Source organism: Antechinus flavipes, chromosome 3, assembly GCF_016432865.1.
Source record: "Antechinus flavipes isolate AdamAnt ecotype Samford, QLD, Australia chromosome 3, AdamAnt_v2, whole genome shotgun sequence".
Lineage (NCBI taxonomy): Eukaryota > Metazoa > Chordata > Mammalia > Dasyuromorphia > Dasyuridae > Antechinus > Antechinus flavipes.
In genome coordinates this window covers 630149084-630161160 of record NC_067400.1, presented here as the reverse complement: position 1 = coordinate 630161160, position 12077 = coordinate 630149084, and the positions used below count along the sequence as shown (strand labels likewise).

At 42.0% G+C, this 12077-nt stretch overlaps 1 protein-coding gene across 1 annotated transcript; it reads left to right on the top strand.

Annotated features, from left to right (window-relative positions):
• The first annotated feature begins 1583 nt into the window (after positions 1–1583).
• On the top strand, positions 1584–10220 carry LOC127556760 (zinc finger protein ZFP2-like). The gene is made up of 3 exons (XM_051990171.1): positions 1584–2028; positions 5338–5464; positions 8050–10220. Exons 2-3 carry the CDS (start codon positions 5341–5343, stop codon positions 10134–10136), a joined length of 2211 nt encoding a protein of 736 aa, XP_051846131.1. The 5' UTR covers positions 1584–2028; positions 5338–5340; the 3' UTR covers positions 10137–10220.
• Positions 10221–12077: the final 1857 nt, after the last annotated feature.

Genomic DNA, 12077 nt, shown 5'->3' with positions numbered 1-12077 from the left:
TTTTAAAAACTAAAACAAAAAACAAAAAACCACCAGACTTGAAAAGTAACAACAAATACTTGCTTTGTACCATACCCCCTTCTCAACGGGGCTGAAGGAGGCGCTTAAAGGGGGGCCAGAGACCCGTGTTTCAGGGGGGCAGCTTGGAGGGAGGCTCACTCCCCCCCACGGACGGAGGGATGAGCGGCTGCCCCGGGGGAAATGTCCAAAGGAACAGAAACGGCATCAAACCCGCGGCGGGGCCTGAGAGGGCTGAGCATGGGCGGGGTCTCTCCCTGTGCCCCTCACTGAGGGGGGGAGGGGGAAGGGCGCAGGTCCCGTGGCCCCTCCCGGGAGAAGGGAGGGCCGAGCCCTCATTTGTAATTATGCAAATGGAACACAGAACTTCCACGTCCACTTTTCCCTCGGGAATTTCCGATCACATCCGGGTCTCTTTATTGTACGGAGCCCCACAATCCAAGCCCAGCTCATCCACAAAGGCTTGGGAACCTCCAGGACAGAAGGGGGGACGGAGCCAGGAATAAAAGGAATCAAAGAATGCCTCTAGTGACGTCACGCCCCTCACACGCCTCCTGGGTCCTTGGTCCCGCTTTGGTTCCCAAGCCTTTGGGGATGAGCTGGGCATGGAATGTGGGGACCGAGCCAGGAATAAAAGGAAGAGAGATAGAAGTTTTCATATCAAAGAAGGCCTCCTGGTGGCGTCACTCCCCGCCTCCGCCCCTGGGCTGCAGCGCCCCAGGGCATGCCGGGAGTCCCATAGGGCGCATGCGCTGCTTTCTAGGTCCCGGGTTTCTTTCTGTTTTTCCTTCAGTGCTTTGAGACTGGGGGAGGGCAGGAGGCCGTGTGTGCGCAGGCGCGGCCTGGGACGTCCCTCGTCTTTCTTAAGACTCCTCCCTTTCCGCACCAGGTGGGTGCCGGTCTTGTGGCGGAGTCTGGAAGTCGGGGGTGGGTGCGCAGGCTCCGAGCGTGGGAGTGCGCGCGCCTGAGAGGGGAGCCGGTGGATAAGTTGTGCAGAATTGTAGCAGCTGTGCGTGGGGGCGTGTGACTGAGCCGCGTGACTGCCCGTGGGCGTGGCTGCACCTGGGGCCTTGGCCCTGAGTGATTTCTCCTGTGAGGGCGGAGATGGGGGGAGGGGCGTGACTGCATCCCTGTGAGTTGGGGGGCGGGCCCTGCTGAGTGTTTCTGGGGAACCCCACTGACCCCCTCCCCCACTGAGCCCCCTGTTTTGTGTGGTCTCTTCACTGCTCGCCAGGGGCCCTTTGCACACTTAGGGGAAAGGTGAGGATTCTGGAGCTTTACATCGTTTGCCTCAGTTTCCGCCACTGCAAAAAGGGGGTGAGAGCAGCCCCTCCTCTTTTCTCCCCCCATGAGATCCCTTGTGTAAAGCACTAAATACAGGGCCTGGGATGCAGGAAGCGCCCCCTACATGCAGCTCTTAGTGCGAACTTTGCCCAGTCCTTCCTTTTGCCTGGAGGACAGGGGGGTGTTAACTGGCAGGAGGGGGAGGGGGGACTGGGTCTCCCAGCCAGCTCCGCTCCTTGACTGATTTCCCTCCTGGTGGTTTTGGGACATCTGTCATCATTTCCGGGGCCTTTGGCAGGTGGGGTCCCATGTTACAGTTGGAGAAACTGAGGCAGGCAGGGACCAAGGGCTTGGCCAGGGTCACACTGACCTTCCAGGGATTTGGGTGAAGGCTTTGTGATCCTGCCCCATGGGCCTCATGCTCCCAGGGCATCCCCTCCCTTCAGTGCGCAGGAGATCTTAGTGTCCAGAACTGGGGATCCTGGGAGGGTCTCCCTGCCCCCACAGGTGACCTCTCTGCTTCCTTCTTTTGCTCCTGGGGAGCAGCCTCTCCCCACTGTCCCTGCCCTCAGAGCTCTCTCTCTCTCATTGTGGGCAGGTCAGCACCAGCCTGGGCAGAGAAGTGTGAGACTCCATCCTCCCTCTCTGGGATCCCTCTCCCTCCCCAGCCCGGCTGGAACAGGACCCAAGCCTGGAGCCTTTGGCAGCCAGAGACCTTCATTCCAGGTGAGTGCAGCCCCTCCCCGGAGCTGAACAGCCTCAGCCCAGGGGGAGCCCAAGAGAGCCCAGGAAGCTTCCTCCTGTCAGAGGGAGGGGCCCCGGCAGGGCCGGCAGCAGGGCAGAATCTCCCCCTGGCGCTGCCCATTTCCTGCCCCCTCAGGCGGCTCCCAGGGCTCTGAATCCCTCTCCTTTACCAGGTCTCAGATCAAGTCAATAAATGTTTAGAAAACAGCTCCTCTGTTCCAAGCCCTGTGCTAACCACTGAGGGTCAGAGGAAGATAAAGAAAAAAACCAGATCTGCCCTCACGGAGCTCCCGGGGGAGAAAACAGCTCCTGAGCTGTGTCCACACCTGCGCTGGGCAGTGTAGATGGGAGCTACTCTCCGAGGGAAGGTTCGGCCGTTTGGGGGCAGGAAAAGCTGTTACAGAAAGGGAGAATTTAGCTGAGATGTGAAGGAAGCAGGAGGGGAGGGAGGAGGCCGTTGCAAACAGGAGAGAAGCCAGTGAAAAGGCCCAGGGTCAGGGGACAGAGGGTCCTGGTTAAGCATAAGCCAGGAGCCCAACGTCCCTGGGGCAGAGAGGAAGACTAAGGCGGAGAAGGCTGGGGCGGGTGTTGTGGTGTCTGCCGTGTGCCAGGAGCCACATAAAAATGGTCTCATTGATCTTTTTGTGGGAATTGTCAGGGTCCTTGGTAGGGAAAGTCAGAGTCAGGGAGCTCAGGGTCCAGCCAGAGAGTAAACTGTGGTTTATTTATCCCTGGGAGGGTGTGACAGACTCCATGACTGGGGGGTTCCATTTCCTCAGATGTCACAGACACAGTCTCTCCTCCTTACCTGACCTGGGCTTTGAGTAGCATCTGTTGGGTCTCCTAGGCAGTTATAAAGAAGTTTTAGCTAAGATCAGGTTAGGACCCAGATACAAAAAGGTACATTGGCTTGTTTCTTTTAAATTCTTTTCAATTTCATGTCATGACATTTTGTAGCATTCATCTTTATAAGATTCCGAGTTGTGAATTTTTCTCCATCCCTTTTTCTCCTCTATTCCTAAAATGGTGGGCAACTTGATATAGGTATATACGTGCTGTCATTTAAAACATATTTCCCTATTAATCAGAATTGTGAAAAATGAAACAGTTCAAAGAGGAGAAAAAAGAATAAAGTAACTAAAAGATATATTCTTCAATCCTTTCATAGTCCATCAGTTCTTTATTGAGTGTGTGAAAAGCCTTTTCCTTCTTGTCTTTTTTAATTGCCTTAGATCCTTGTGCTCCTGAGAAGAGCAGAGTCCTTCATAGTTGATCACCACACTCAGTTGCTGATTCTGTATTCAAGCTTTTCCTGGCTCTACTCATTTCAGTTTGCATCAGTTTGGTTTTGTAGTTCTTTCTGAAATCTGCCTCTTCACCATTTCTTATTTAACAATACTATTTCATTATATTCATATACCACAGCTTGTTGAGCCATTCCCTAGTTGATGGAAATTCCCTCAATTTCCACAGTGTCACTCCAGGAAAAGGGATGCTATTAATATTTTTGCTTATGTAAGCCCTTGCTCTCTTTTTGTAATCTCTTTGGAATAATACAGACCTAAAGGTGCTATTGATAGATCTAAAGATTTGCACAGTTTGTTGCCCTTTTTTCATAGTTCAGAGATCCTCTCCAGAAAGCTTGATGATCCCTTCACAATTCCTCTTCAGTACACTAGTATCCCATTATTCCCACATTCTTTCCACATTGATCATTTTTTGTTTTATTAGTTAATCTGCTAGATATGAAGTGGTTCTTCTGAGTTGTTTTTATTTGCATTTTGCTAATCAAAACTTATTTAGAGCACTTCATTTTCTTACATCTTTTTGATTTCCTCGTCTAAAAACTGTTCATTTCCTTTGATCATTTCTCACTTGAGAAATGGTTTTTATTCTTACACATTTGACTCAGTTCTCTCTCTATATATTTGGGAAATATGATCTTCACCAAAGATACTTGCAGTGAAGCTCATTTCCCATCTTTCTGCTTTCCTTGAAAAATACATCTTCACCAAAAGAAGAAAATTGAGAGTTCAAGTGTAACGTCTTTATCGTAGCTATTTATGTCAGAGGAAGAAAACACAAGAACAAAAAAATAACTGCTTATTAAATCAGATACTTTGGCAACATTTGTTCAGTTCTTTGTGCCTTCTTACACAGTAACAGGACTGGAAGTGAGTGTTCTGAGTTTTTTCAAAGTGATTGGGGGACGAGAGATACTGAAGGGGACATCTAGTACATTGATAAAAGAAGAGCAGCATAGCATCAAATGAAATCAGTGATGTTTTCTCCAAAATTCACTTAGGAAAACTCTTACTAGTAGATGTGTAAAAGTCTGGGTCATAAGATTTGGGGCACAGGATTGTACTTCCCAGAGTTCAAGAAGGAAAGAGATTGGGACTGGGTAGCAAAAAATAGTGAGTGGGAAGCCACAGAATAAGGATTAGGCAGTTTCAAAGGTCTCCCCAACCAGGATAGTCTGACCTCTTGATGGGCTCTAGAGGGCTGAGTGAAGTTGGAATCAGGGCAAGAATTAACATCAAAGGCCATTTCTTATTCCTAGGCCGGCTGCCTGATCTCTCTGACTTCCTGGCTAAGACCTACCTGGGGAGTGCAAGCACAGATTTCTAGGAGACAGTGTCCGGATTAATTATCTGTCACAGAACATATTCCATGAATAAGCTCACCTTATGAAAAGAGATAAGGCTTCATCACTTGTCTGAAAAGTCTCATACCAGCTAGTTGATGCTATTTTCTCTTTAAAATTCTTTCCTGCTTCCATTTAGTTTAGATTTCATTTTAGACTATAAGAAACTGGCTAGATAATTTCTTTGTTCTCTCCTCATTAATCACTGCTCATGGTTTCTTCCTCAGAATACATAGTATTTACCAGGTTCTCACAAACTTCATAGAATTTTTTTAAAAATATAATTACTTATGATCCTTCTTGGTAGGGATGTCACATCATCTTAACTCTTTCACTTCCACATATTCTATAGAATTCATACATTGTTCCTAATTCCATTGGGAGAGTCATTTTATAGTAAGACATTTTTCAAAACTTTATTATCCAATATGTCTCCCATTTTAATTGAAAAATGCTTTTTTCAATATTCCATTGGACTCTTAATGCCTAGTTCCAAGTGTAAGCTCTGACACTCCTAAAGCTTATATGAGTTTTAGGCAATTCCCATCTGTGCTTCAGTTTCCTCCTCTAAGTTGATGAGGATTGGACTAGATGAATTCTGGAGGATCTTTCAGCACTAAATCAAGTCTCTTTTGATTGTTTAGAAGATGGTGACAATCAAGGATATTATGGTGAACTTCACTGAGGAGGAGTGGGAGCTCCTGGACCCTTCTCAGAAGATGCTGTACAAGGAGGTCATGCTAGAGAATGTTCAGAATCTGCTGTTCCTTGGTAAGGACCATTTCCTCTCTTTTCTTGATGTTCATCATCAGTTCAAAATGAGGACAAAGCACAGAAGTGATCCAAATTGTGTTGCATCTCAGAAGATGCATTGAGTGCTCAGTCATCTGAGGGCACCAAATCTCCATCCATTTTGGTCCTGGCTGCAGCCTTTTTGAGTTATATAATTCACCCTCAGTCAGGTAGCTGACCTTACTGCCACATTTGTTAGGTAAACTCCCTGAAAAACTGCTAAAAAAAGAATGGAGAGTGTAATGTTTTTCTCTAAAATATAATGTTCTATGGGAGTAGGTTTCTTGCGGAGCTTCTGGAGGCAGCCTTAGTTTCAGTTCAGAGTAATATTCACCTCAAATTCAGCCAGGAGTTAAAGTCCAGATCCTTTATTGTTTCCTTTTAAGTCTTGTCTCCTTTCTTAGGCTCCATTAGCTTTCTTAGAGGCCAATCTCTCTCCGTGGTTCCAAAAGCTCTTGCTGCTAGTCCTTTGCCTCTACTCCCTCCCAATGTCTCCAGCCAGCACAGGGATGGAAAATGGAATGAATTGACTCCACCTCCGAGAGTGGGCTTGTGTGTTCGACTTGTGAATCTCCTGGACTCAATCCTGGTTGAGGCTTCTAGCTTATATATCCTTTCTTAAAGGTGTGAAAGGTGTGAACTCTATGAATTCTAATAAGTATTAAGTTCATTAGTGAACTAGAGAACTGTTAAATACCATGCTAAATTAGGTAATTATTGTTGGTATCAATTCCAGTGACTTAGTACCTTGTAAAAATCCTAACAGGAGAGGGTTCTGGTAAGATGGCACAATAGAACAGAAATACTTAGCTCCCCAAGAATCTCCCCTAAAACAAAAAATGCCTCACAATTCATTTTGAGCAGCAAAAGTGACCAAACTCCAGAAGTTGTCAGGATCTTAACAGGATCTCAGGAAGGACCTCATCTCCCTAGGTAGAGATTTGACCCAAATGAAAGGCTATGCACTCTAGGCAGACTCTGCTAAGTTAGCCAAGAGCGAGCCCTGGAGGCATCTGCTTTGGTCTGGGGTCTCAGCCTCCAAAGTTTTCACCTCTGGTACAGTGAGGGGCAGGGGCAGGACACTGATGGAGAAGAACAAAGGGCCCTGTCCTAGAAAACTTCTCAAGTGAAGAGCTCATGTCTCAAATACTCAAAGGAACAGAAACAGGTTTCTGATGAAGAAATTAAACCTATTTACAGCCTTATGAAAAAATATTTTAACTTACTATTTTTTAAGGAAATGCAAATCAAAAACACCATTTCGAATATCATGTTGGGGACTCTAAAATATTGTTGCTGAAATTATGAACTGATCCACTCAATTTGGAGAAAAATCTTGAATTATGACGAGTTATAAAAATGTGTATACACTTTGACTCCAAAATACATTATAGAGTCTGTTTGCCAAATAATTAAGGGAAAAAAGAAGCAAATTTATATGTTTTAAAAGATTGATAGCAGCTCTCTTTTTGGTGACAAAGAGCTGGAGACTGGGGATGCCAGCACTTCATAAATGGCTAAAGAGGAATGGAATATGACCTAAGATCAATGGTATAGCTTCAGCAGTGTTGAGAACTCTATGAAATAATTCAGCCCATGTCTTCCATTATCATATCTTTATCACTAATCAATGTAGCTCCATCAGCATTGGTCAGCTTAGATAGGTCTTTGGTCCATAAATAGTCCAGGGCATTATAAAAGAGCTTTGGATTGTAACACTCAATATAAACATGAACTTTATATATCTACCTTCTTTACTTGGCCCAAAATCCAACATGTAACCTTTGCTTATACTTTTGGGAGAGTTAAACAATGCCTTCCTAGAGATGGATTATCTAAAGTACTTCTCATCTTCTAAATCATTTTTTATTTAATACCTTCTGAATTTCCCCATTATTTTCATCAAACCAATTTGGATGTTTACTTTTTTCCCAGATGAGTATATGTGGTACTATTCAACAAATCTCTGAAAGCAGTCTATTACAGTCTACTACTGTCTGCTCTACAGTTTTCAACTGTGTGTTCACTGTTTTCCCTCTAAATTAGTAAAAACTATTCCAGCACAAAGAAAATTCTAATCTACTGGCATCAAGTGTTTGGTAGTCATCTTGGCCTTGGGCCCCTGCCTTTGCTGACTATGTATATTTCATTGGGAGAGAATAAGTCTCTCATTGGTCCAGTACTTTGAGATGTACATCTCACATATCATCTGTGTCTTTTTATTAATTAATTAATTGATTGATTTTATTTATGTATTTATTGCTGAGGTAATTAGAGTTCAGTGACTTGCTCAGGGTAACAAAGCTACAAGTGTTAAGTGTCTGAGACCAGATTTGAACTCAGGTATTCCTGATTTCAGGGCAGGTGCTCTATCTACCGCACCACCTAGCTGCCTCCAATCTGTCCCTTCTTTTAAAAAAAAAAGTACATTGTTTGCTCTCAGTAGATCTATGATGTTTTATATATTTAGTTTAGTGATAAGCTGCAATGACTTTTGATGACATTACTATTTGTGTTTATATATGTGTATTTCTTTTTGTGTATATATATTTGTTTGTCTTCAGATATAGAAAATGGGTTCACAGTAAATGAGATGAGTAAAAAGCTGGGAATTTTTGTGGAAGAACATGACCTGCAAAGATTCATGGATGGTGATCCCTGTGACTTCAATTTGAAAGAAATGAATGACTTTATTTTCAAAGTAGATAGATACCCCAAGAGTGATTGTGAATTTTATGAAATTGGAAACGGATTCAGATGGACTTCTATCCTAAATCACTGTAAGAAAATGACCTCAGAAAGTGATTATCTTCTAGGTGGTGAATACAAGAAATGCTTCACTGAAGAGTTAGAACCATTGGTTCCAGGTAATCAGTGGGATATAGCTGTGAAATGTAGTTCAGACCTTAATGGCCATCAGAAAAGCAATACTGAAGAAATGCTTTTCATAAATAATAAAAGTAAGAAGGCTGTCAGTCAGGACTCTAATCTCCTTACTTATCAACAAATGCATATTAGAAAAGAATCTGAGGAACATAATGTATGTGAAGCAACCTCATCCTATCACTCATCTTTTCCTTACCACCCTGGAATAAAAAGCTTTGGATATGATCAGTGTGGGAAAGGCTTTGCTTGGAATCCAGCTCTTGCTAGCTCTCAGAAGGTTTATACTGGAGAGGTGTCTCATAAATGTACTGAATGTGGGAGAAGTTTTTATTATGGATCATTCCTGCTTGACCATCAGAGAATCCGCCCTAAAGAGGAGCCTTATTTATGTCTTCAGTGTGGAAAGCCTTACATAGGCAATCAGTATGGAAGAACTCTTACAGATATCTCAAGTTTAGCAAAATATAAGAAAACCCACACTGGTGAGAAGACTTATGAATGTGATCAGTGCGGAAAGACTTTTAGATCGAGCTCCCATCTTGCTACACATCAGAGAATCCACACTGGAGAGAAACCTTATAAATGTAATTACTGTGGAAAAGCTTTCACACAGAGTTCCAATCTTGGTTTACATCAGAGAAAGCACACTGGAGAGAAACCTTTTAAATGTAATCTGTGTGGAAAGGCTTTCATATGTAATTACAGGCTTGCAGAACATCAGAGAATCCACACTGGAGAGAAACCTTTTAAATGTAACCAGTGTGGAAAGGATTTTAGATGCAACTCAAATCTTGCTGCACATCAGAGAATCCACACAGGAGAGAAACCTTTTAAATGTAATCAGTGTGGAAAGGATTTCACGCGAAGTTCCCATCTTACTTTACATCAGAGAAAGCACACTGGAGAGAAACCTTTTAAATGTAATCAGTGTGGAAAGGCTTTCACACAGAGTTCCAGTCTTGTTTTACATCAGAGAATCCATACTGGAGAGAAACCTTTTAAATGTAATCAGTGTGGAAAGAATTTCACACGAAGTTCTAATCTTACTTTACATCAGCGAAAGCACACTGGAGAGAAACCTTTTAAATGTAATCAATGTGGAAAGGCTTTCTTACAGAGTTACAATCTTGCTTTACATCAGAGAAATCACACTGGAGAGAAACCTTTTAAATGTAATCATTGTGGAAAGGCTTTTGGATTCTCCTCCAGTCTTTTTAAACATCAGAGGATCCACACTAGAGAGAAACCTTTTAAATGTAATCAGTGTGGAAAGACATTCATATATAATTACCAGCTTGCAGAACATCAGAGAATCCACACTGGAGAGAAACCTTTTAAATGTAATCACTGTGGAAAGGCTTTCAGATTCTCCTCCAGTCTTGTTACACATCAGGGAATCCACACTAGAGAGAAACCTTTTAAATGTAATCAATGTGGGAAAGCTTTCAGATTCTCCTCCAGTCTTGTTACACATCAGAGAATCCACACTGGAGAGAAACCTTTCAAATGTAATCAATGTGGGAAGGCTTTCAGATCCTCCTCTAATCTTAGTACACATCAGAGCATCCACACAGGAGAAAAACCTTTTAAATGTAATCAATGTGGAAAGGCTTTCACACAGATTGCCAATCTTGCTGGACATCAGAAAATCCACACAGGAGAGAAACCTTTTAAATGTAATCAATGTGGAAAGGCTTTTAAACGCAACTCTCATCTTACTAAACATCAGAGAATCCACATTGGAGAGAAACCTTTTAAAATGTAAACAATGTGGAAAGAATTTCAGATCCAGTTCCCATCTTGCCAGACATCAGAGAATCCATACTGGAATGAAACTTGTTTTTTGATGATTATTGATTTTTTGTTTTGTTTTATTTTTTGGGTAGGAGAGGATAGCAGTGGGAAATGTACTAGCCATAGGATTGTCCTGCCCCTTGATCCTCTAATCTAAAGGAAGGCATTACAGTAATGATATATGCAATAGACTATAAGGACTGAGAAAGCTTTGAAAACTATTTTATTGAATTCATTACTACTCAAAAAATAAATTTAACCTTTGCAAATTTATTTCTTGACATATTTTGCTGTTTTGTGTAAATTTAAAGTGTTCATTTGTATGAATTCCAAAATTAAAAAAGAAATCAGATATTTATGGTTTCCTATTGTGATTCTCACCAGTGTTGAAGACACTATTCATTACAAGAAATCATAAAATTATTTTCATGACGTTCTCTATCTTTTAAATCTAGATCTTGAATCAAGGATTCTCCTAGCTATACTTGTAGATTATGTCTAATATTTTACTTTTATTTTAAAAAGAAATATTTTTAGAGGGAAAAAATCCTTGTACCTCTCTCACGTAACTAAAATGTAGAATGACAAAAAAAAGCAAATCTTCCCAATATATATCAATGCAAAATTCCAGTATTGTCTAATCCCAAAATATATTTGCGTCAGATATATTCTTTAGCAATTCTTATTAGAAGATGCCATAAATCTTTTACATTCTAATCTCTGGTATCTTGCTCATGTCTTTTTTTTTTTTTTTTTAAGTGACATTCATTCAAAATTGAGCTAGAATCCCCTTTCCTATTCTTCTTCTTCTTCTTTTTTTTTTGCTGAAGCAATTGGGATTAAGTGACTCACCCAGGGTCACACAACTAGGAAGTGTTAAGTGTCTGAGGACAGATTTGAACTCAGATCTTCCTGACTTTAGGAGTAGTGTTCTATCCATTGAGCCACTTAGCTGCCCCCCCTTCTTGTTCTCTAAATGATTGATTTCATTTTCTGTTCCTTTTCCTTGAAAAGGTTTTTCCCTACTTCTCTTCTTTATCTTTCTCATTCAAACCTTTTATTTTTGGATTCATGGAACTTATACTGAGTTAAACTTTTTTCATTCTCTGTGTTCCTTAATCATTAGGACCTTTGAGGTATTTTGGCTTCCCTTTTCTTTTTTAAAAAAATAATTGTTTTTCTCTGGTTACTTCCAGGCCTATATTTTTACATTTGTTTTTAAGATATTTGAGTTCTAAGTTCTCTCTCTTATTCTCACCCAAAATGAAGAAATTACAAGTGAAATTATGCAAAACAGTTCCCTAAAAGTCAAGTTGTGAAGGAGGCAACTAGTTGGTGTAGTGGAAAGAGCACCAGATCAAATGTGATGGGGTTCTGTTACCACATACTGGGGAGTTTAGGACCCCCAAAATATATTGGGATTATGGCTAGGTATCTCAAAAGAAATTGTAAGTTTATATGACTTCCAGCTTCAGAGGCAAAGCTTTTATTATGTGTAATGTTCTGGTTAGCTTTCTGAAGGTCTTGGGACCAGCCTTTGTTTCAGCAGAGTAATCACCACAAGAATAGCCAGGGATAAAGTCCAAAAGTCTTTGTCTCCTTCACAGTCAGTCTATTTGCCTGTGGCCTGGCTAGCTTTCTGGAAGTCCTTCAGGTGGGTCTTAGTCTCAGTGGGAGAAGCAGAAGGACAGATCAGCCACCATGAGGCTGATGAAAATGGAATGTCTTTCTGAGGCCGAGGGCTGGAGCTCCAGCCTCTAGTGGTCTATCTTTTCAGAGTCTGTATCTGAGTCTGTCTCTAGGTCTTACTCTGACCTTTTAAATACTCTTTTACAATTAAATGCATTCATCATACTGCGTATAAGCCAATCATTATATCACTAGGGAACCATTATTTCTTGTAAGACTAATT